The sequence below is a fragment of the Mesoplodon bidens genome (assembly GCF_964165515.1).
Source record: "Mesoplodon bidens genome assembly, chromosome: 15".
NCBI classification, from domain to species: domain Eukaryota; kingdom Metazoa; phylum Chordata; class Mammalia; order Artiodactyla; family Ziphiidae; genus Mesoplodon; species Mesoplodon bidens.
In genome coordinates, this window is record NC_138171.1 from 37,121,840 (window position 1) to 37,141,524 (window position 19,685).

A 19,685-nucleotide genomic window follows, 5' to 3' on the forward strand; every position below is an offset into this window, starting at 1 on the left:
GCCTGGCCTGGGGATAGGAGAGGTTTCTGGAGCGCGGGGAATACTGGCTTTCCCTTTGCCAAATGTGCTGTATTCTTCATCCACCTAACAGCCAGTGGTTAGGGTCTTCCTCTTTCCCTCCCTCCAAAGTCACCCCCTCGCCCCCGTGGAAGGGTGTGTGCTGGGTATCGGAGACCGACCCCCAGCTCTCCAGGCTGATCTGGGCTCCTCCTGGGAGCGCCTGAACAGCGTTGCTGAATTACAGTTCTTTAATCATCCACTCCCCCCACCCCCAGACTGAGCTCCCCAAGGGCAGGGATCCCAGTTCATTCAATTGCTCAACAGATCTTTACTGCGTGTCAGCCCCGTGTAGGGGGTTCTCTGCTCCCACGGAGCTCACCTTTCCGTTTCCAGGCCCAGCCTGAGGCTTGACACACACTTGGTGTTTGCGGAAGGGGGCACACTGGCGGGTCATTCAACAGGCAAGTGGGGGAGGGGTTTGGGAGCCCCTCCAGGTCCTCTCATATGCGTGTTTGGGGGAGAAATGCCCCCTCTGACCTGGCTCCAGGCTGCCTGCTGTGGCCCAAGCAAAGTCCAGGGGAACGGACTAAGGACCAGTCTCAGCGTAGCAGCTGTGGCCGCAGCCCAAGGCAGGCGCTGCTCTCAGCTGCTCTGCCAGACCCATCCTGCCTCCCTGGAACCCCGTTACGGAAAGCAGGGGTGGAGGAGACGGCTGAACAGAATGGCCTCTGAGGGCCTTTTGGCTTTCTGCTCAGGATCGTGTGAGGGCCCTGGAGCCTCCGCAGCTCCAACCAGACAGCCCAGCAGGAAGGCCAGACCTGAGGGAGGTGGCAGTGCCACACTGGGAGCAGGTGGCCACCTCACTAGGACTGGAGGGAAAATGTCTAAGGGACACACAGCAGCCTGCACTCAGCGAGTGAACATGATGGGAAAGATGCTGGGGGTGGCTGGAGACACCAGGCTCTGGGACTGCAGACGGGTCTCAGCTGCAGCCCGGGCCCCCCCGCTCCTCGGCTGGTGAATCCTCTTCACAATCCCACTCAGGAGCCACCATCTCAGCTTCATGCCCTGCCCCCCGCCCCAGTGCAGGCCACTCACTGCCCTGTCCACTGCTGTGGATTTGTAGGCGTGTCTTATCCACCTCTAATACCCAGGGCCTCCCAAAAAGCCAGCCCCGAGCAGGCCATCCAGCTCCAGGAGTAAACGAAGGCCGCGTGTGTGGGTATCTGTGAGGACACCTGCCTGTGGCGTGTTTTCTCAACGTGAGCCCACTTCAAAGAGCTCAGCTGCAGGCTGATCAGGAGCCAGGAGCTCCCCTCGGCCTGGTCGGGCGCCCGTAGGCTCAGTCACATCCCCGCCCTGCGTGGTGTGTGGGAGGCCCGACCCCTGCAAACTACATTTACTGGGCTCACGTGCCAAAGGTTTCCTGGTTAATATGGCCCACAGGAGACCCTGCGGGTAGATCAGGCGACAAAGAAGCCAGGGCTTTGCCCCCCCCCCCCCCGCCTCTTGCTTCAGAGGCCATGGCGGCAGGTGCCTGTGTCACCCCTGGTGTAAGGTCCCGCAGGCAGCCCTCCTCGCGGTGACCCAGCCTGGAGCCCTGGGAACATCACAGCGGCGCCCCGCTGTTGCCAATCTCAGGGTTGCCAAACCTTCCCGTTTGTCCTTTCAGCTCTCTGGGGACCTTCTCAACTCACGCCCTCACGTCAGATGCCCGCTGGGGAGTCGTCTGCCTGACTTGACCTGGATGGGCTCCTCTTTGCTGCCCTCTGTATTCCTCGGCCAGACCACAAAGACACCACACACCGAGGGCAGGTTGGGGGCTGTTTCTTTATATAAAGGTAATCAACACTATGGATCCATAAGCATGCTGCCGCGGCTCACGCTGGCCCGTCTCACCACTTCCGGGGCAGAAGTCTGGGTGTGGGGCGGGGGGGGGGGGTCACCGCCAAGGGAGGAACACTGCACAGGCCTGGGGACTGGCGAGCACACCAGCCGGGAGCTCCCAAAGGGCACGCGCAGACACACGAACACAGCATAACCACGAGCACAACGTACGAGAACAGGAAGGAAACAGAGAGCTGAAACGAGCCACTGACCACCAGTGCCCTCTTCTCCCAGGTGTCCTGTGGGGGGCGGGACAGTGGGTGGGCGGGGCCTGGGCCTGGAGCCAAGCGCCCCGGCTGTGCCACTACAAGGCCACGTGACCTCACGTCCTCACAGAGCGCTGCGCTTTCTGCATCTGTAAACTGGGGACGACAAGCTGTGCTTCACCAAGTTGTCATGAGGATGAATGAGACTGAAATAGGGACACATATCAAAATACTCAACACAGAGCCTGGCACATAGAGGTGTTCAGTAAGTAACTTTTTGTCAAGAATGTCTCAGCTCAGAGAGGACCTTCCTCGGAAGGCCGAGATGGGAGATCGCTTCCCTGGAAACTCTTTCTCAGGGGATCAGGACCCTTGAGCACTCCTTGGAGCCTGTAGTCGCTGAACTGGCCAGGGCCCCGGAATGCACTGTGCCGGGGCAGTTGAGGGGGGCGGGGGGCTGGACCCCCAGGGAGGCACCCGCAGAAGCCGGGTAGACACCAGAGGAGCTGGGAACTGTGCCAAAATGGTTCTGCACGTAGCACAGGCCAGACGTGGGCTGGTACGGAGGCAGGCTGGCCGTGTGCCCAGGGACCCAGGACGGCCAGGGGGCCAGTTTCTGGCCACTGGTGTGCTGCATCTGGGCCACAGGGTGGTTTGGGGCCAGGTGAGGGTGGCCGCTCTGTGTGGGGTAGGAGCCAGGCACAGGGTTCAGCCTGGAAAGGAACAGAGAGAAAATGGTCACTCAGCCACTCATGCCGGGGCGCACAGCAGCCCCAGCGGTCGATCCGCAGGTGCGAAGCGTGGGTCACTATACTGCTTTCTATTACAACATGCTGTGGACGGTTCCTATAACCAGCTGTAAAAGTGCCAAGTGGGGAGGAAGGTCAATCTCAGCTGGACAGAAAACATATGCCCAGAGGGGGCAGGGCCCACTCACGGTCCTGCAGTAAACCAGCAGGAAGAAGGGGTATCGGGTCCATGCCTGAGACACCCTGAGGTGTAAGAGCAGCTTGCAAACCAGAGGGACCGGATGGAGATGGGACCAGATCACAGCAGTCAGTGTTTGTGGTCGGCTCAGCAGCTGGACCCAGAGAGAATGGATCCACCTCTGTGGGAGGGAGGAGGGGAGGGCTCTAACGGGTAACACAGGGCTTGGGCCCAGGCCTCGTCTGCTGGGAGATATTCTACCTGTGTCTTCAGGAATAAAGACTCACAACTCAAAGTCCCGGCAGGCAGGAACCAACGTGACAGATGTGGGGAGCTGTCTGTGCTGAGGTTGGAGACCCTACCACAGACGCGTGTGGCTGGGGCACAAAGGGGGACACATTCTAAGGGTTTTAGCCTGTGACCTTCATGCAGAGTTCCAAATATGAAGAACAAATGTCAACACCACTGATACCTGTGTTAGGTAACTAGACTAAACCTGTATACATTTCAATCCAAACCCAAGCTTACAAATCAGCTGCTTAAGTACAGATACAGGACACTTAACAGCACTTCTGGCATTCTAAAAATATAGAGGTTTTGGCCGATAAGAAGCTTGACAAGAGCCTCCAGGGAGGCAAGGCTGTCCGGGCAGTCAGGTCCGCTGCCGAAACAAACATGCGTGTTGTAATAGCACCTGTGTCCCATTGTCAGGTCATCCGAAACATCATGTCCTGTTCCGGGATGCCTACAGCAGGCCAGGATAACGAGGGATCGAACACCACGCCATGCAAGGGACACAGAAGGAGCTGAGAGGGTCACCATGGCCCCTGGTCAGATCTGCGCGTCACGGTGAAGCAGGATCACCCGGCACCACGGTGTCACAGTTACAGAGAAGTAACTGCGATTCAGCGTGGAAGACCTTTCTCATCAGGGGCTGCCTTGGAGAGCCAGCCCCCAGCCGCCAGGGGTGAACATCGTCAGCTGTCTTAGAGGGGATTCCTTCACGGGACAGGGCGGGGGAGAGAGCATTTGCAAATGAGGACCCTTAAGTTCTCTCTAGATACTGTGAGAACAGCAATTAGCCAAAAAGCTACAATACACCTAATTCTAAATTTAAACACCTCCCACCCATTTAGACTCCAGGAATTACTTGCCTGAAACAAAATGGGTGAGTGTGCATTTCTACTTTTCCCAGTACCCGTCCCTGCCTTTAAGAAATGGTCAGAGTGGGGAATTCCCTGGCGGTCCAGTGGTTAGGACTCAGCGCTTTCACTGTGGGGACCTGGGTTCGATCCCTGGTCAGGGAACTAAGATCATCCTGCAAGCCGTGCGGCCTGGTGAAAAAAATAAAAATAAAATAGAAATGGTCAGAGGTCTCTGAGCTGCTGAAGGCTGGAGTGTCCACCTCCTAAAATAAAGTACAAGGAGTAGACTCCAATTCAGCCAAAGTCCTGCCTCCAGGGCAGCGCGGGGGCAAGATGTACCACACAGCTGAAGCAGAAAGGGGTCACTGACAAAGCACCTTGACTTTGTACTGAATCCGTTCTTTGGGAGGGACTTGAAGGAAAGGAAACCTCCTCCACTGTGAACTCTCAGCATCGGCAAAAACCAGTGAAGGCCACCCGAGGCCGGCAGTGTGTGCCACAGCGACAGGGAGTCAGTAGGACCCGGAAGCAGGAGCCCCTGGCTCTAGACTGGGCTCTTCTGAGTCTGTGTTACCAGGAGACAGACTCTTGTCCCCTTCGGGCCCTCTCTCTGAAAGGAGGGAGTCAGGCTACGTGAGCTCTGGTGGCTTGCCCGGGACTTTCCATTGAGAGTTAACGTGCCTGGACTGGAAAACAGTAAGCTTCGCCTTCTCCTGCCAGGTGGCCAAGAAAACCCTACCTCTCAGGCTCGGGCCGTGCCACCTCCTAAGGCTCCCAGTCAGTTGCGTGGACTGTGCTTCTTACCAGCGTCACATGCAGGAGCCCAATCCCACCTGCACAGAGTGCTTGTCGGCGCTGAGGGCTGTTAATGGCACTGGATGGGGCCACAAGTCACTTGGGATTATGCACGAGAGCCCCTTCCTGCTCAGTCCCTACTTCAGACGCAGCAGGGCAGAATCTAGGGTGCTCGGGAGAAATTTGTGCACAGATTTTTCTGGGCCCAGGCTGCCCACACCCTCTTCCCTATTCCCCAGGACAGTGAACGAGTCACACCCTCTAGAGGCCCAGGAATTGCTTTAGGAATAAAGCACAGAGTTCTATAACTTACTTCCGGCTTTGGGCTGCCCTTCTTTCAGCTGAAGAGCCGGAGATGTACTTGAACATCGAAATCTTCCTCATCAGGCTGAAGGGGAACTTCTGGTCGAGCTTCAGTGCAACTCGCTCTGGGAGGTCGATGGAGTAGCAGTAGGTGAAGCCATCTGAGGTTGGCATATTAAGGAAAACTGGAGGCAGCTAAAGGGAGGAGGGCTGAACACTCCCCACAGGATACAGGTGCCCACATTGATTGCACAGGGGAATTAAGTGCTTATTCCACCATAATATCTGACTGGAGTTTCAAGCTCAGGGGAAACCAAGAGTTGAGTTTCTATCCCCTGTACCTCAGAGGGAACATGACCCAGCAGCAGGAGAGGGCAGACAGGTGCTAACATTTCACCTTCCCCTAGACACATCCATCCTGTCTCCTGAGCCCCTCTGGCCCCTTCAGTCACAGTCAGAAGCCAGCACAGATCTCTGTCCTTCCAGTGGGATGAAGCAGGAGGCTGTCCTAATACCCTCTGGGAGGACTGACATCTTCTTGTACTTTGTCCCAAATAGAAGGAACCTTGTCTCAATGTGACGAAGTGAGCTTCCTGTGGGCCTCTGTGGCAGCCCTGGGAGGTCCCAGGGATGTGACGGTACCCTGGTCATCCGACCTGTGTCAGCCCATCACTGCCTAGACAGCCCAAAGGAGTCAGCCTTTATCCAACCATCCATCCGTCCTCTCAACAAATATTCATTGAACATCTAGTATATACCAAGTACTGGGGTAGAATAAGTGGCCACGAGCAAAAGGTTATCTATGGATGACCATGCTGGGGACCTTAAGCTAGCCTAGGTAGATCTGAGAAATTTTTCTCTAAGGATGTGATGTGGATGTTGAAGCCTAAATTGTGAGTAGCAATGGCTAGAAGAGGGGTGCTGGCAGAGGGAAGACTGTACAGAAGCACGAAAAGAACACTGTTCCTTGAGGCAGTGTTCTTACCTAGAATACTATTGGCAAGATAATTCTCTGCTGGGCTAGACTGTTCCACTCATTATAGGACATTTAGCATTCCTGGCCACCAGCCACCAAATGGTAGCAGTACCTAGTCATTGTGATAAACAAATACACCCTTGCTATTTCTAAATTCTTTCAGGGATGACAGTATGCTTCCAAACACTGATTCCAGCTGGTAACCAATGCTGTAAGGAAGTCAAAAGTTGTCATGGCTGATGACTTCAGAATGATCTCAAGAATCTGTTCTGCTTCTGACTCTGACGAAGTAATAACACTAGACTAGTCCTCCCACATACATAACTATAAACCAGGATACAATATTTTACACAATTGTTTTCAGACTTTGGACCACAAACACTACCAAACTGTGATACCTAAGAAAAGGGAAACAAATTAAGTGAGCCTCAAGATCAAGCTGGCTTTCTGCCTGGAGGCACTTTCTAAACCACAGCACAGGAACAGGAATCCAAGTATCATTCCAACTTTAGTATATGTGTTGCCAAAGCGAGCACGGGGAATCCAGGCACAGTACAGTATTTTTTCCTGAGCTGGAGAGACAAAGAGTTCAGGGAGGAAAAAATGCCTGGGATTTACAGGTCAGTAATGGAGAGGAAGGAGAAGAAGCTCCTCCTCTTCTTCTGGATGGGGCCACAAGTCCCTTGGGCCCGAAGAGGTTCCCCAAGTCTTTAGCTAAATACTAATGTAGACGTACATAGGCTGAGACTCCTCCAGTCAGGCAAAGAACAGCTACTGAAGAAACAACAACTATCAAAGAGCTGTAAGATTAACAACTCCTGGAGCTCCCACAGGACAGGGACATGCTCAAGTTCTAACCAGAGTAAAGAGACTTCACTGAACACCCAGGACATTCAGAAGAGACCCCCAAAAGGCAATGCCTTAACAAGTAAATTAACTACCTATTAGGAAAAAAAATACTCTTTAAAGGAAGACAACAATATTCAGCCCTTGATAACACAGTATTCACAATGTTTATCAAAAATTAAAAATTACAAGACAAGGGACAAAGCAAGAAAATAGGGTCCCTAATCAAGAGGAAAAACAGTCAAAAGAAACAGGTCCAGAAAGGACAAAGATGATGGTATTAAGAGACAAGTATTTTAAAACAGCTATTATAAATGTGTAAGTGAATGTGTTTAAAGGAAAGCATAAACATAACAAACAGATAAAGAATCGCAATACAGAAATGAAAACCATAAAGAAGAACCTCTTGAACTGAAATATACAACACGAGAAATAAAAAACTAACTGGGTAGGCTTAACAGCAGAGTAGACGCTGCGGAAGATGAGATTGCTGAACTTGAAGGCAGTGTGATAGAAATTATCCAAACTGAAATGTGGAGGGGGGAAAAAGGCAAAAATTAAAAAAAAAAACACTAACAGCCTTAGTGACCCACTGAACAATACCATGTAGCTTATGTATATGTAACTGGTAACCTACAAGGAGAAGAGAAAAGAGGATAGAAAAAAAACACTTCAAGACATAATGACGATAATTTTTTTAGACTTGATGAAAATTCTAAACTCATACATCCAAGATCAACAAACTCCAAGTAAGGTAAACACAAAAACACCACCTCAAGGCACAAGATAATAGCTAAAAGCCAGTGATAAAGAAAAAATTGTGAAATGAGCCAGAGAAAAACAATGAATTATACAGGGAAACAATAAAAATGATTACTGATTTCTTATCAGAAACAATACAAACCAGAAGTAATGCAAGGACATCTTTAGAAGTGAAAGGAGATCAGAGAAGGCTAGAATTCTATATTTAGTGAACTAAAGGCATCTTCAAAGAACCAAAGATGGAGAGAATTTTTCACCAGCATACCTACTGTAATGTTAAAGGAAGCTCTTTAGGCTAAAGGAAAATGATACCAGATGGGAATTTGGATCTACACAAAAGAATGAAGAAAAATAGAGATGATAAATATGTGAGTAAATGTTGCTCTTCAAAAAATATAATTGACTGTTTAAAACAAGAGAAGTAGCAATGTATTGTGAGGTTTATAACATATGTAGAAGTAAAACATATAACAACAATAACACAAAGGATGGAAAGAAGGAAAACAGAAATACAATGGAATAAGATTCTTACATACAAAGTGGCATATTATCTGAATGTAGCCTGTGATAAACTAAAAATGCATATTTAAACTCTAGAGCAACCACTAAAAAATAAAACAGGGCTTCCCTGGTGGCGCAGTGGTTGAGAGTCCGCCTGCCGATGCAGGGGACATGGGTTCGTGCCCCGGTCTGGGAAGATCCCACATGCCGCGGAGCGACTGGGCCCGTGAGCCATGGCCGCTGAGCCTGCGCATCCGGAGCCTGTGCTCCACAATGGGAGAGGCCACAACAGTGAGAGGCCCACGTACTGCAAAAAAATAAATAAATAAATAAATAAAAAATAAAACAAAGAGGCATGGTTAATAAGCAAAGAAGATAAAATGAAATACTAAAAAAAATATGCAATTGAAGGCAGGAAAAGAGGTAAAAAGGAACAAAGAACATTTGAGACAAAGAGAACACAAAAAGCAAGCTGGTAGACTTAATCCCACTATATCAATAATTACACTAAATGAAATAGGCTAAACAGGCCTTTAAAAGGCAGAGACTGTCAGACAGAGAACCACCTATATGCTATCTACAAGAAAGATTCTTTAAATGTAGACATAAACATGTTAAAAATATAAGGATGGGAAAATATATACCTTGTAAATCCTAATTCTAAGAAAGGAGAAAGCTGGAATAAGTAAATTAATATCAGACAATGAAGAATTTAGGGCAAAGAATATTACCAGAGATTTAAAGGGTCAATTTCATAACAGTAAAGGGTAAATTCATTAAGATGATATAACAATCCCAAATGTGTATGTATCCAATAAACAGAACTTCAAAACACTTGAAGCCAAAAACTGATAAGAACTGAAAGCAAAAAAGAGAGATCTACAGTATTAGCTGGAGATGTCAACAGTCTTCTCCCAGTAATAAATAGAATAACTATAAGGATATAGAAGATTTGAACAATACCTTGACCTAACTGACATATACTGAACACTATACCCACCAACTGCAGAATGCACATTCCTTTCAAGTACACACAGAATACTCACCAAGATGTAACAAATGCTGGGCCAGAAATAATTTAAAAGGACTGTAATCTTACAAAGAATTTTCTCTGACCATATGAAATAAAGTAAGAAATCAATAACAAAAAGAAATCTGGGAAATCACCAAATATTTAGAAATTAACCAACTCCCTTATAAATAACCCTTGGATCAAAAACGAAATCCCAAGGAAAATTAGAAAATACTTTTAACTGAGTGATAATGAAAACACAACATATCAAAATTTGTGGGATACAGCTAAAGTAGTGCTTACATGGGGAGTGTATAGCTTTAAATTTTCATGTTAGGAAAAAAAGTTTAAAACCAATGAAATTAAACTAGAATTTAAAAATGAGATACATAAGAACAATGTTATCAATGTGAATTTATACACTACCCACACTAATAGCTCATAGAATCACAAATTGTAAGATATGTCAGGAATGCACCTTGTCCAACTCCAAACACGACCATTCTGATGTTTAAAAAAAAAATCCACTTTCTATTTTAGAATACTTGCCCCTAATTGCCAGAATATTTATACAAGGAATATGAGGCTTATCCTAAGTTTTTAACTACCCATATGGTAAAAGCCTACCATAAAAAAAAATTTTTTTTTTCTACTGAGAAAAAGATTAAGCCAAACAAAAACAAACAAACCTGCTTCCTATTCCTTTCATGGAACATCTCCAGCCCATGGGTAGTTCAGGTTTGGAAAAAATCAATACAGAATATTTTACTAACTGGCAGTGCTGAGCCAGTGTGAGGAGTGAGCTATGGTGATCTTTTCCAGATGAGAAAACTCTGGCCTAAAGAAGGGAAGTGACCTGCCCGAGGCCACATGGTTTTCAAAGCTGAAGTTAGCACACAGATTAACCTACATCTGAGCTCACAGCTCTACTATCTACTTGACACCCCCAGGCCCTACAACTTGGTTCACCCTTTGGCATGTCATTGTTCTACAGTTACCTTCTAGGAAGGATACACGTTAGCCCAATTCCAAGTCCACAGACGTTACTGAGGAAAGAGGTCTGGGGAATGAGCCAGGAGGCACAGAGCAGGAGCCATGGCACCAGCATTGAGGGCACAACCATGCCAAACACCAGGGCCCTCCTCATCCGAGAGCGGACGGAATTGACTCCCAGCATGGCAAAAGCCACTGGGGTGAAACCTCTGGCGTCCTCTACCTCCCCCAGCTTTGACAGCGATGACACAGCTTCAAAAGATAGGAAGATGATGGCACAGATGATGGCGAAGATCACGGTGAAGAAGCAGTGGCGGACGGTGCCCACGGTTCTCTCAAAATTGCCAGCAAAGCGCCAAATGATGATGGCACCGCAGAGCAGGGAGACTGGATTCTCATAGACAAAGATGTAAGTCACCAGCCTGTAAACTGCAGAGGGAACTGAGTTAGAGGCCCAATGGTGGGTTGTTCCAAGAAGGGAAAGCCAGGTTACAACCCACCTAGGAAACAGGGAGTAGCTGGCTCTCATTGCCAGTGAAAATCAGCCCGGAGCCAGTGGGATAAGCAGAGGGAGGCAACAACGAAGGATCCAGGACTCAAAGTAGAGGCGTGGATGTCTAATCTTTGCTCTTTCCCAGACCTGGAGCAAGTCTTATCTGTGACTGGCTTCCACGTGGGGAAAAAAATAACACTTTTTAGCATGGGATGGTCTTTAAATTTGTAATGTGCTTTATAATCCTTTTTTAGGTTTTAATACTGACCTATCTCACCGGGCAGTTTGAGGGTTAATTAATTGTAACGGCTTCAGGTGGATTGAGTGGGTGTCACTTAACACTCTTTGTGCCCGTCTCCTCGGCTGTAATCCTGCCCTCTCCTTCCATAGTGGCTGTTCAGAGGAAGAAAAAAGGGACCATGAATTATTTTGCACCTGTAAAGATTAGAAAACTATCACTAATAATGTAGATACAGAACTCAGAAGTCTTTCTTGAAAGTGCTGATCCAGTCTTCGAGGCAGAGCCATGCTTTCTATGCAATAAGACAGCAAAGAATCTCACTTTTACTTTTCTAGAACCAGTCCTCTCTCTTATGTACTTTTACATCCCCACGGGCCAAAATACTAAACTGAAGGAGGGGGACTGGTGAAGTGGCAGTAACATTGGACTTGGGAGCCTAAAGGCTTGGAGTGGAATCTTGGCTCTATCACATCCAGGCCAGTTGAGCTCAGTCAAGTCACAGGCCCTATCGGCTTCAGTTCTCTCTTTGTGTAGTAACAGGCATACACTCAAGGCCCTCAAAGGTCTCTTACATGTCTAATACTCACATTGCCCGTGAGCCCCGCACTCAGAGAAGCCGTGAAGTAAAGAAAAAAAAAAGGGGGAGCTCAGTTTAGGCTGGCCTTTTGCATCTGTCTCTGAAGACAGATGTGCTGTATCTCAGGTGGGGCTGGGAGGGACCAGTTTTAGATTTGAGCAGGGAGGCAGGCTATGAACCATGTACCTCAGTCAGGCCATCTCTGTAAGGCTTCATTATCTGAAGAGTACTTCATTGCCTGCTGAGTACTTCTGACACTGAAATCCCAAGTATAAATGTGAAGATTCTAGAAGCAATTCTATATAATTTGGGGATCATAAACCCCAAGGTTCCAGTCCCAACACATCACACGATAAAAAGAAAAATCTGGGTTCCTGTGTCAATTATATAACTCAATAGCTCTGCGAGTCTTCGCATTAAGCCTCAGTTTCATCTGAATAATGGGCAACAATAAAGCCTACATTACGTCATGGGATCACCGTAAGGATTAAATGAGATTAATGCACGTGAATGTGCTTTGCAAAACAAGTCATACAAATTTCCCATTTTCCTCCCCAGAAAAGAATGCGGAAGAAACAGAGACTAGGAACATCTTTTATGAGCAGATGTTTATACTTAATTGGTCTGCAAAATCTCTCACCCTCCCCGAGAAAACAAACACCTCTCCCAAAGGTACAAGATACCCCCTCCCGCAGGGAATCGGAGTGAGGATTAAGATAAAAACGAAGAAGCACAAGAAATTCGAAACCCCAGGAAGCCAGGATCTTATAGGGGTGGCCACAGATAAAGCTCAAGTGTCTTGACGAAGGCGAAAGAAAAAATTTTTTCAGTGGGGGGTTGGGCCCTAAAGCAGACGTAGGTGTGAATGTGACAAGGGAGGGGAACAGAAAAATCCTCCTTGGAGATCGAGCAGGGGTGAATGAAACCTATTTGCTACGAATGGATACGGGGGCCTTGACCAGTCGGATGGCGACAGGGAAGGGAACAAATCTGGGTAGGGAAGCATTACAGTGGTGACGAAGATGGGGCTCTGCACAAAGACGTGGAATATGGGGCTGTCTTCCAGGTGGGCAGAATGATGATGCAGACGGAGACGGGGTGGCGGGGATGCTGGAAGGCCAGAGCCCAGGGCCTGGCGAGGTCGGAGGAAAAGGGCTGGCACCCGGGGCCCGGCCCCGCCTTGCTCACCTTGCCAGTTGCGCAGGGCCTCGGACCGCAGCGAGAGGCCCGAGGGCGCCAGGGGCGGCTGCAACAGGAACAGGCGAGGCCCAGACACCAGCAGCGAGAGCAGTGCGGTGAAGAAGGTGGCGGATGGCACCTCGGGCCACAGGGACCAGCTCCGGTACCCGGGCTCCGAGACCGCCATGGCCGCCAAGTATCCCGCTCCCCTAGGCGGCTCCGGCAGGTTCTCGGCTCCTTCCGCCTCCTTGCGGCTGTCTCCCATGGCAACAGCGGAGGAGGTGGCCGGAAGCCCCGCCTCCCCGCCTCCCCGCCCCATGAAGAGTTGCCCAATCCGGTCGCGCTGGCCAGTCTCCCCCGCGCGTAGGACAGCGCCCTCTGGCGGCAGCACCCCCCTTTTCTGTGTTTACCCCCATTATACCAATGAAGAAACTGGTGCCTGGGTAATGCAGTTAAATGGCAAAGACAGTTAGAACTCAGGTTCCCCCCGTTGGTATGGCCTGGAATTGGCTACTGGCAAGGTGACTGGGTTAGAGAAACGGGTGGGAGAGGAAGGAGGGATTCTACTGAAGGCCCCGAAGGGATGTAATATAACAACAGTGATAACCAAGGTCTATTTCAGCACTTAAAGTCTGAAAAGCACCTTCACCAGAGAACAGCTGTTTAAAGTAGCCAACTGGAATATGGTTTCCCTGATTACAGATGCTTTGGAAGGTGACTTGCCCAAGGTCACAAGTGGGAAGCAGTAGGACTAGGATCTGAATTCCTGTTTGCTAGGCCCCGATTTTCTTCCCTTTTCACTACTTCCCTCTAATATCCTGCCTACTGCTACATGTATGTAAATTCGACTACTAAAAAATAAACAAATGCTTCACTGTCTGTGCTGGACATTCAGATCCGTTCCCAGCCCTAGTCTGCCCCCCTCAGTAGTTCTGGCAATGTCTGTGTGCCCATGAACCTCAGGAAGAGAACCTAAGATTCTTTTCGTCTTTTGTGTTTAGTACTAAAATATAACCATGTAATTTTCTGGATATAAATATACAGCAATGGGACATATCTCAATGAATGCTACGTATATTTAAACTAATGCTGCTCACGATGCAGCAGGGGGCATGAAAATTAAGGTTTTACTCAACAGGAAGCAAAACAGGAATCAGAAGTGTGGTGGAGCAGCTAAAAATAGCGAGTGGGGACTTGGGCTGCTGGAACCAAAGTCTGGGCCTTGGAAAGAGGAAGGGGGTGGTGGTTCCATCTCCTCTGTGCCCATCAGGCCACTCCAGGAGTTCTGGGTCTACTTTCAGACATATATTCTGAAAAAGGATGTAGAAAATTAGAGCTTGTCCAACAAAAAGTGACTAGGACTGGGAGGAAAGGGGGAAATTTCAAATCATATCTTGACGAGGGACAATTAAAGGGACCAGGGAGACTTCCGTGGGGACGCTTCAGTGGTCCAGACCACTGGCTCTAACTATGTGAAGGGCTTTCCTGAAGAGGGGGAGTAGACTTATCCTGTGTTACTCCAGAGGGGAGACCTGGAAATGATAGGGCGACACACTTGACTTAAGAAAGAACTTTCTGACTTCCCTGGTAGTGCAGTGGTTAAGAATCTGCCTGCTGATGCACAGGACAAGGGTTCAAGCCCTGGTCCAGGAAGATCCCACATGCCGCAGAGCAGCTAAGCCTGTGCGCCACAACTACTGAGCCTGTGCTCTAGAGCCTGTGAGCCACAACTACTGAGCCCGAGTGCCACAACTACTGAAACCCACGCACCACAGCAAGAGAAGCCACCACAATGAGAAGCCCGTGCACCACAACAAAGACTAGCCCCTGCTCACCGCAACTAGAGAGAAAGCCTGTGTGCAGCAATGAAGACCCAATGCAGCCAAATAAATAAATAAATAATTTTTTTTAAAAAAGAAAGAACTTTCTGACAGTTTGGATTGTCTATTCATGGCATGAGCTGCCTTAATAGGTAGTGAGCTCCCTGTGACCACAGTGTGCAAGCAGAGGCAATCTGGGGACTTGATGAGAAAACTGAAGTGATTCAGCATCAGTTTGGAGGTGGAACTAGATGCCTTTTAAAATCTTTTTGGACCTTCAGTTCTAAGACTCCATATACAAACACAAGCATATGGAGTGTTGATACATTTGCCACTTACCGGGGGGGGGGGGTTGGGGATAATTGCATTTGGATTCCTGGCAGGATGAGAGTTGTGGTGACATCACATATCCTACAGCCAAGGGCTGTGTAGTCTAATGCAGGGAGCACCCAATGGTCTCCCTTCTCTCTGATTCTGCCTCCCTCTTCTCATTTTTTCCAATTATGTCCCCAGAAAACCCCAAGACCTTCTCTTCAGCTCAGGGGACAGAGGACCGGCATGAGCAAAGCAGAGCCTTCTTCAGCAGAGGGCGCGGGGAGGGGGCAACCCAGTACCATGAATCTTTTTTGTCCTGTCTTTTCACTCTTGGTCTGCAAACATTTTCAGGTCTCAAATGTACTACCTGGAGATGCCTTTGTTTACTGTTCCACCTCCTTGAAGAGCGTCTAGTTTTCCACGTGCCAGACTTGGAGGCTGGGGGACAGGTGACTTCTCAGGGAGCACACATACCAGTGTGGACATTTCTAGATGAAACCCACGAGCAATGCTGTCCACGTCCTAATGCCCAGATTCTATGTATATGCTACCTTAGGTAGCAAAAGGGACTTTGTGGGTATGATTAAGCTAAGGCTCTTGAGATGGGAAGATTATCCTGGATTATCTGAGTGTGCCTAATGGAATTGTGAAGGTCCTTTTAAGGCAACAGGAGGGTCAGAGGGAGAGACAGCAATGTGATGACAGAAGCAGAGGGTGGAGCTATGAGGCTTGAAAACGGAGGTGGGGCCACGAGTCAAGGAATGAGGGTACCGCTAGAAGCTGGAAAAGGCGAGGAAACAGATTCTCCCCTAGATCCTCCAGAAGGAACACAGTTCTGCTGACACCTTGAAGTAGCCCTGTAAAGCCCATTTCAGACTTCTAACCTCCAGAACTGTAAGATTATAAATGCATGTGGGGTTTTTTCCCAATGTTTTTTCATTGTAGGAAAGTACACACAACATTTACTATCTTAACCTTTTTTTTTTTTTTTTTTTTTTTTTGTGGTACGCGAGCTGCTCACTGTTGTGGCCTCTCCCATTGCGGAGCACAGGCTCTGGACGCGCAGGCTCAGCGGCCATGGTTCACGGGCCCAGCCGCTCCGCAGCATGTGGGATCTTCCCGGACCGGGGCATGAACCCGTGTCCCCTGCATCAGCAGGCGGACTCTCAACCACTGCACCACCAGGGAAGCCCTATCTTAACCATTTTTAAGTGTACAGTTCAGTAGTGTTAAGTACATTCATAATGTTGTGCAACCATCAACACCATCCATCTCTGTAATTCTTTGGATCTTGTACACATTAAATGATAACTCCTCACTCTCTACTCGCCCCAGTCCCTGGCAACCACTATGTGTCTTTCTGTCTCTATGAATTTGGTACTCCAGGCACTCTAGGTACTCCATATAAGTGGAATCATGCAGTATTTGGCTTTTTGTGACTGGCTTCTTTTACTTAGCATAATGCCCTCAAGGCTTATCCATGTTGTAGCAGGTGTCAGAATGTGCTTCCTTTTTAAGGCTGCATAATATTCCATTGTATGGATGGACCACACGTTCTTTATCCATTCATCTGTTGATGGACAGTTGGGTTGTTTCCACCTTTTAGCTATTGGAATAATGCTGCTCTTTGAGACTTAGCTTTCAATTCTTTGGGGTATATACCCAGAAGTAAGATTGCTGGATCATATGGTCATGCTATTTTTAATTTTTTTAGGAGCCTCCATACTGTTTTATAGTGGCTGCACCATTTTACATTCCATCCAACAATGCACAAGGGTTCCAATTTCTCCACATCCTTGTCAACACCTGTTATTTCCTGTTTCTTGGATAGTAACCATCCTAATGGGTGCAAAGTGGTAATTTGTATTGTTTTAAGCTACTAAGTTGTTGTTGTTTTTTAAATTTTATTTATTGATTGATTTTTGGCTGCATTGGGTCTTCATTTCTTTGAGTGGGCTTTCTCTAGTTGTGGTGAGTGGGGGCTATTCCTCGTTGCGGTGCGCGGGCTTCTCATTGTTGAAGCCACTAAGTTTGTAGTAATTTGTTATGGCAATGATAAGAAATGAATTCATTCCCTCACTCACTACACTGGTCTCTGTTTTTCAAACAAGCCAAGGTCGTTCTCACTTCAGGGCCTTTGCACATGCTCTTTCATCTGCTGAAATGCTCTCCTGGCTCTTAGTATAGTGGCCACGTTCTTAGCCATCAGGTCTCCAGCTCAGATGCTGTTCCTCATAAGGGCCTTCCCAGGTCCTCCTGTTACTTGTTTCAGTGCACTCCCCTGTTTGTGTCTTTACTTATCTAACTGTCACTCTTACTAGACTACAAGCTCCCTGAGGGCAGGGACCTGCCATATCCCAGCACTTAGGATAGAGCCTGGCACACAGATGGTACCCGGAAATACTTGTTTAGTCCCTGCTCTCCACAGCTGGTGTCTCTGGTGTGGGGAAGGAAAGGCTGTGGAGGGTTTGAGGAGGTGTTAAACAAACACCAGCTGTCTCACTTCACACAGCTGAGGCAGCACTGGGACCAGTGCCAACCACCCAACTTGATGGGGCAGGGGTGTTCCTGGATTTACCGCCCCCCACTCCCAGTGCACGTCTGCAGAAGGTGCAGAATGACCGAAGGGCTCTGGGGGGCTAGGGGTAGGGTGGGGACTGGACCTTATCCATCCCCAAGGGCAGTTCCAGAGGCGCAGGAGAGCAGGTCCCTCGGGTCCCTCTTGGGCGGACCCCACTGAGCAGCGCTGCTCCTTCCTGGCCCACAAGTCCCTCTCTTTCCTCCTCATTTCCACCGAGGATGGCAGCGGTGCAGAATGACGTTTCTTAACTAGTTCCCAATTCCAGCTTCAAAAAGCTGCTGTGGAACCTCCAAGGCACGTCCTTACTGGCCCCTGGTGGACAACCCTGTGTAGGGTTCCTCTAGTCTGTTGGCGAAGAGGCCACATCCCAAAGCAGAATACTGCTCCCCTGCTGGCTGTCCTGGGAAGCAGCCCACATCTAGACGGATGGGTTTTTTGTTTTTGTTTTTTTACATCTTTATTGGAGTATAATTGCTTTACAATGGTGTGTTAGTTTCTGCTTTATAACAAAGTGAATCAGTTATACATATACATATGTTCCCATATCTCTTTCCTCTTGCATCTCCCTCCCTTCCACCCTCCCTATCCCACCCCTCTAGGTGGTCACAAAGCACCGAGCTGATCTCCCTGTGCTATGCGGCTGCTTCCCACTAGCTATCTATTTTACGTTTGGTAGTGTATATATGTCCATGCCACTCTCTCGCTTTGTCACAGCTTACCCTTCCCCCTCCCCATATCCTCAAGTCCATTCTCTAGTAGGTCTGTGTCTTTATTCCCATCTTACCCCTAGGTTCTTCATGACGGGTTTTTTTTTCTTAGATTCCATATATATGTGTTAGCATATGGTATTCGTCTTTCTCTTTCAGACGGATGGTTTTAATTCGGGGACAGCTGAGTAGGTCCAAAATCCTGGATGGCTACCCCCAAAGCAGTGTAACTTCAGTCCTCCGTGGCATTCGGGTGCCATGCCATCTCGCCCCAGCTCTCTTTTCCCACACTCATAGCATGGGGTGCACGGCAGCAAGCTCACTGCCTAAACACACATCCCCCCAGGGAAAGGAATGCTGGTTCCCTGACCCCTTCTGGCTGGCATCCCACTTTCTACAATGATCCTCCTTGGATCTCCCCCAACACTTGGCTTCAGTGGGGCCCGGGAAGAAAGGTTGGCAGCAGCCAAACAGTGGAAGCCCTTGCAGGCTGTGGTGAGGAATGCGGATGTTATTCCAAGAAAGTGGGAAGTTTAGAGGGGTTATGCCAGAGTGTCATCAACCATTTATGGTTTAGAAAGTGGGGAAAATGAGCACCCTCAGACATTGCTGAGAGGATCGAATATTGGTACAATTTCTGTAGAAGGAAGTTTGGCAGCATCTTTCAAAATGACTAATGCAGGGCTTCCCTGGTGGCGCAGTGGTTGAAAGTCAGCCTGCCGATGCAGGGGACACGGGTTCGTGCCCCGGTCTGGGAAGATCCCACATGCTGCGGAGCGGCTAGGCCCGTGAGCCATGGCCGCTGAGCCTGCGCGGCCGGGGCCTGTGTTCCGCAACGGGAGAGGCCACAACAGGGAGAGGCCCGCGTACCACAAAAAAAAAAAAAAAGACTAATGCACATATCTTTGATGCAGCAATCCTACTTCTAGTATTTTAACCTACTGACATACTTGCATCGTGGGAAATGTCTCGTGTAAAAAGCTATTTATTGCAGTGTTGACTGCAACAGTAACTACTGGAAACAGCCCAGGTGTCCGTCATTGCGGGGATGATTAATAAATGATGGTACATCCCGTCAAAGGAATACTCCACAGTCATAAAAAGAAACAAAAAACTGAGAAAGCTATGTATCAATATAGAATGATACCTAAAATATTTTGTTGAGTGGAGAAGCAAAGCTATTATCAGTGGATATAGTGTGCTACAATAAATATAAAGAGGTGGGGAGAAAAGAATACTTTACTCTGAGTGGAATAATTCTGAGGCTTCCAGGGAGAGGAACTGAGTGACTGGGGAGTAGGTCTGGGAAGGCTTGCTCTTTCGTAATCTCTTTTGTACATTTAAAATTTTGTTATGGCCTGAATGTTTGTGTCCCTCCCAAATCCATACGTTAAAGCCCTAACCCCCAAGGTGATGGTA

General features: G+C 48.5%; 1 protein-coding gene across 1 annotated transcript; it reads right to left on the reverse strand.

Moving 5' to 3' along the window:
• Positions 1–1,811: 1,811 nt before the first annotated feature.
• Positions 1,812–13,107, reverse strand: RHBDD2 (rhomboid domain containing 2). The gene is made up of 4 exons (XM_081257577.1): positions 12,853–13,107; positions 10,375–10,782; positions 5,274–5,424; positions 1,812–2,806 (listed from the first exon to the last, which is right to left on the reverse strand). The coding sequence occupies exons 1-4, from the start codon at positions 13,028–13,030 to the stop codon at positions 2,449–2,451; spliced, it is 1,095 nt and encodes a 364-aa protein (XP_081113703.1). The 5' UTR covers positions 13,031–13,107; the 3' UTR covers positions 1,812–2,448.
• Positions 13,108–19,685: the final 6,578 nt, after the last annotated feature.

Bases quoted from the DNA above. Each gene is read 5' to 3' on its own strand.
- RHBDD2 (XM_081257577.1), bottom strand. From the start codon at position 13,030: ATGGCGGTCTCGGAGCCCGGGTACCGGAGCTGGTCCCTGTGGCCCGAG. The intron at 10,783-12,852 runs GTGAGCAAGGCG...TTCCCTCTGCAG, and splicing joins GGCCCTGCGCAACTGGCAAG to TTTACAGGCTGGTGACTTAC. The intron at 5,425-10,374 runs GTATCCTTCCTA...TGCCAACCTCAG, and splicing joins ACTTGGAATTGGGCTAACGT to ATGGCTTCACCTACTGCTAC.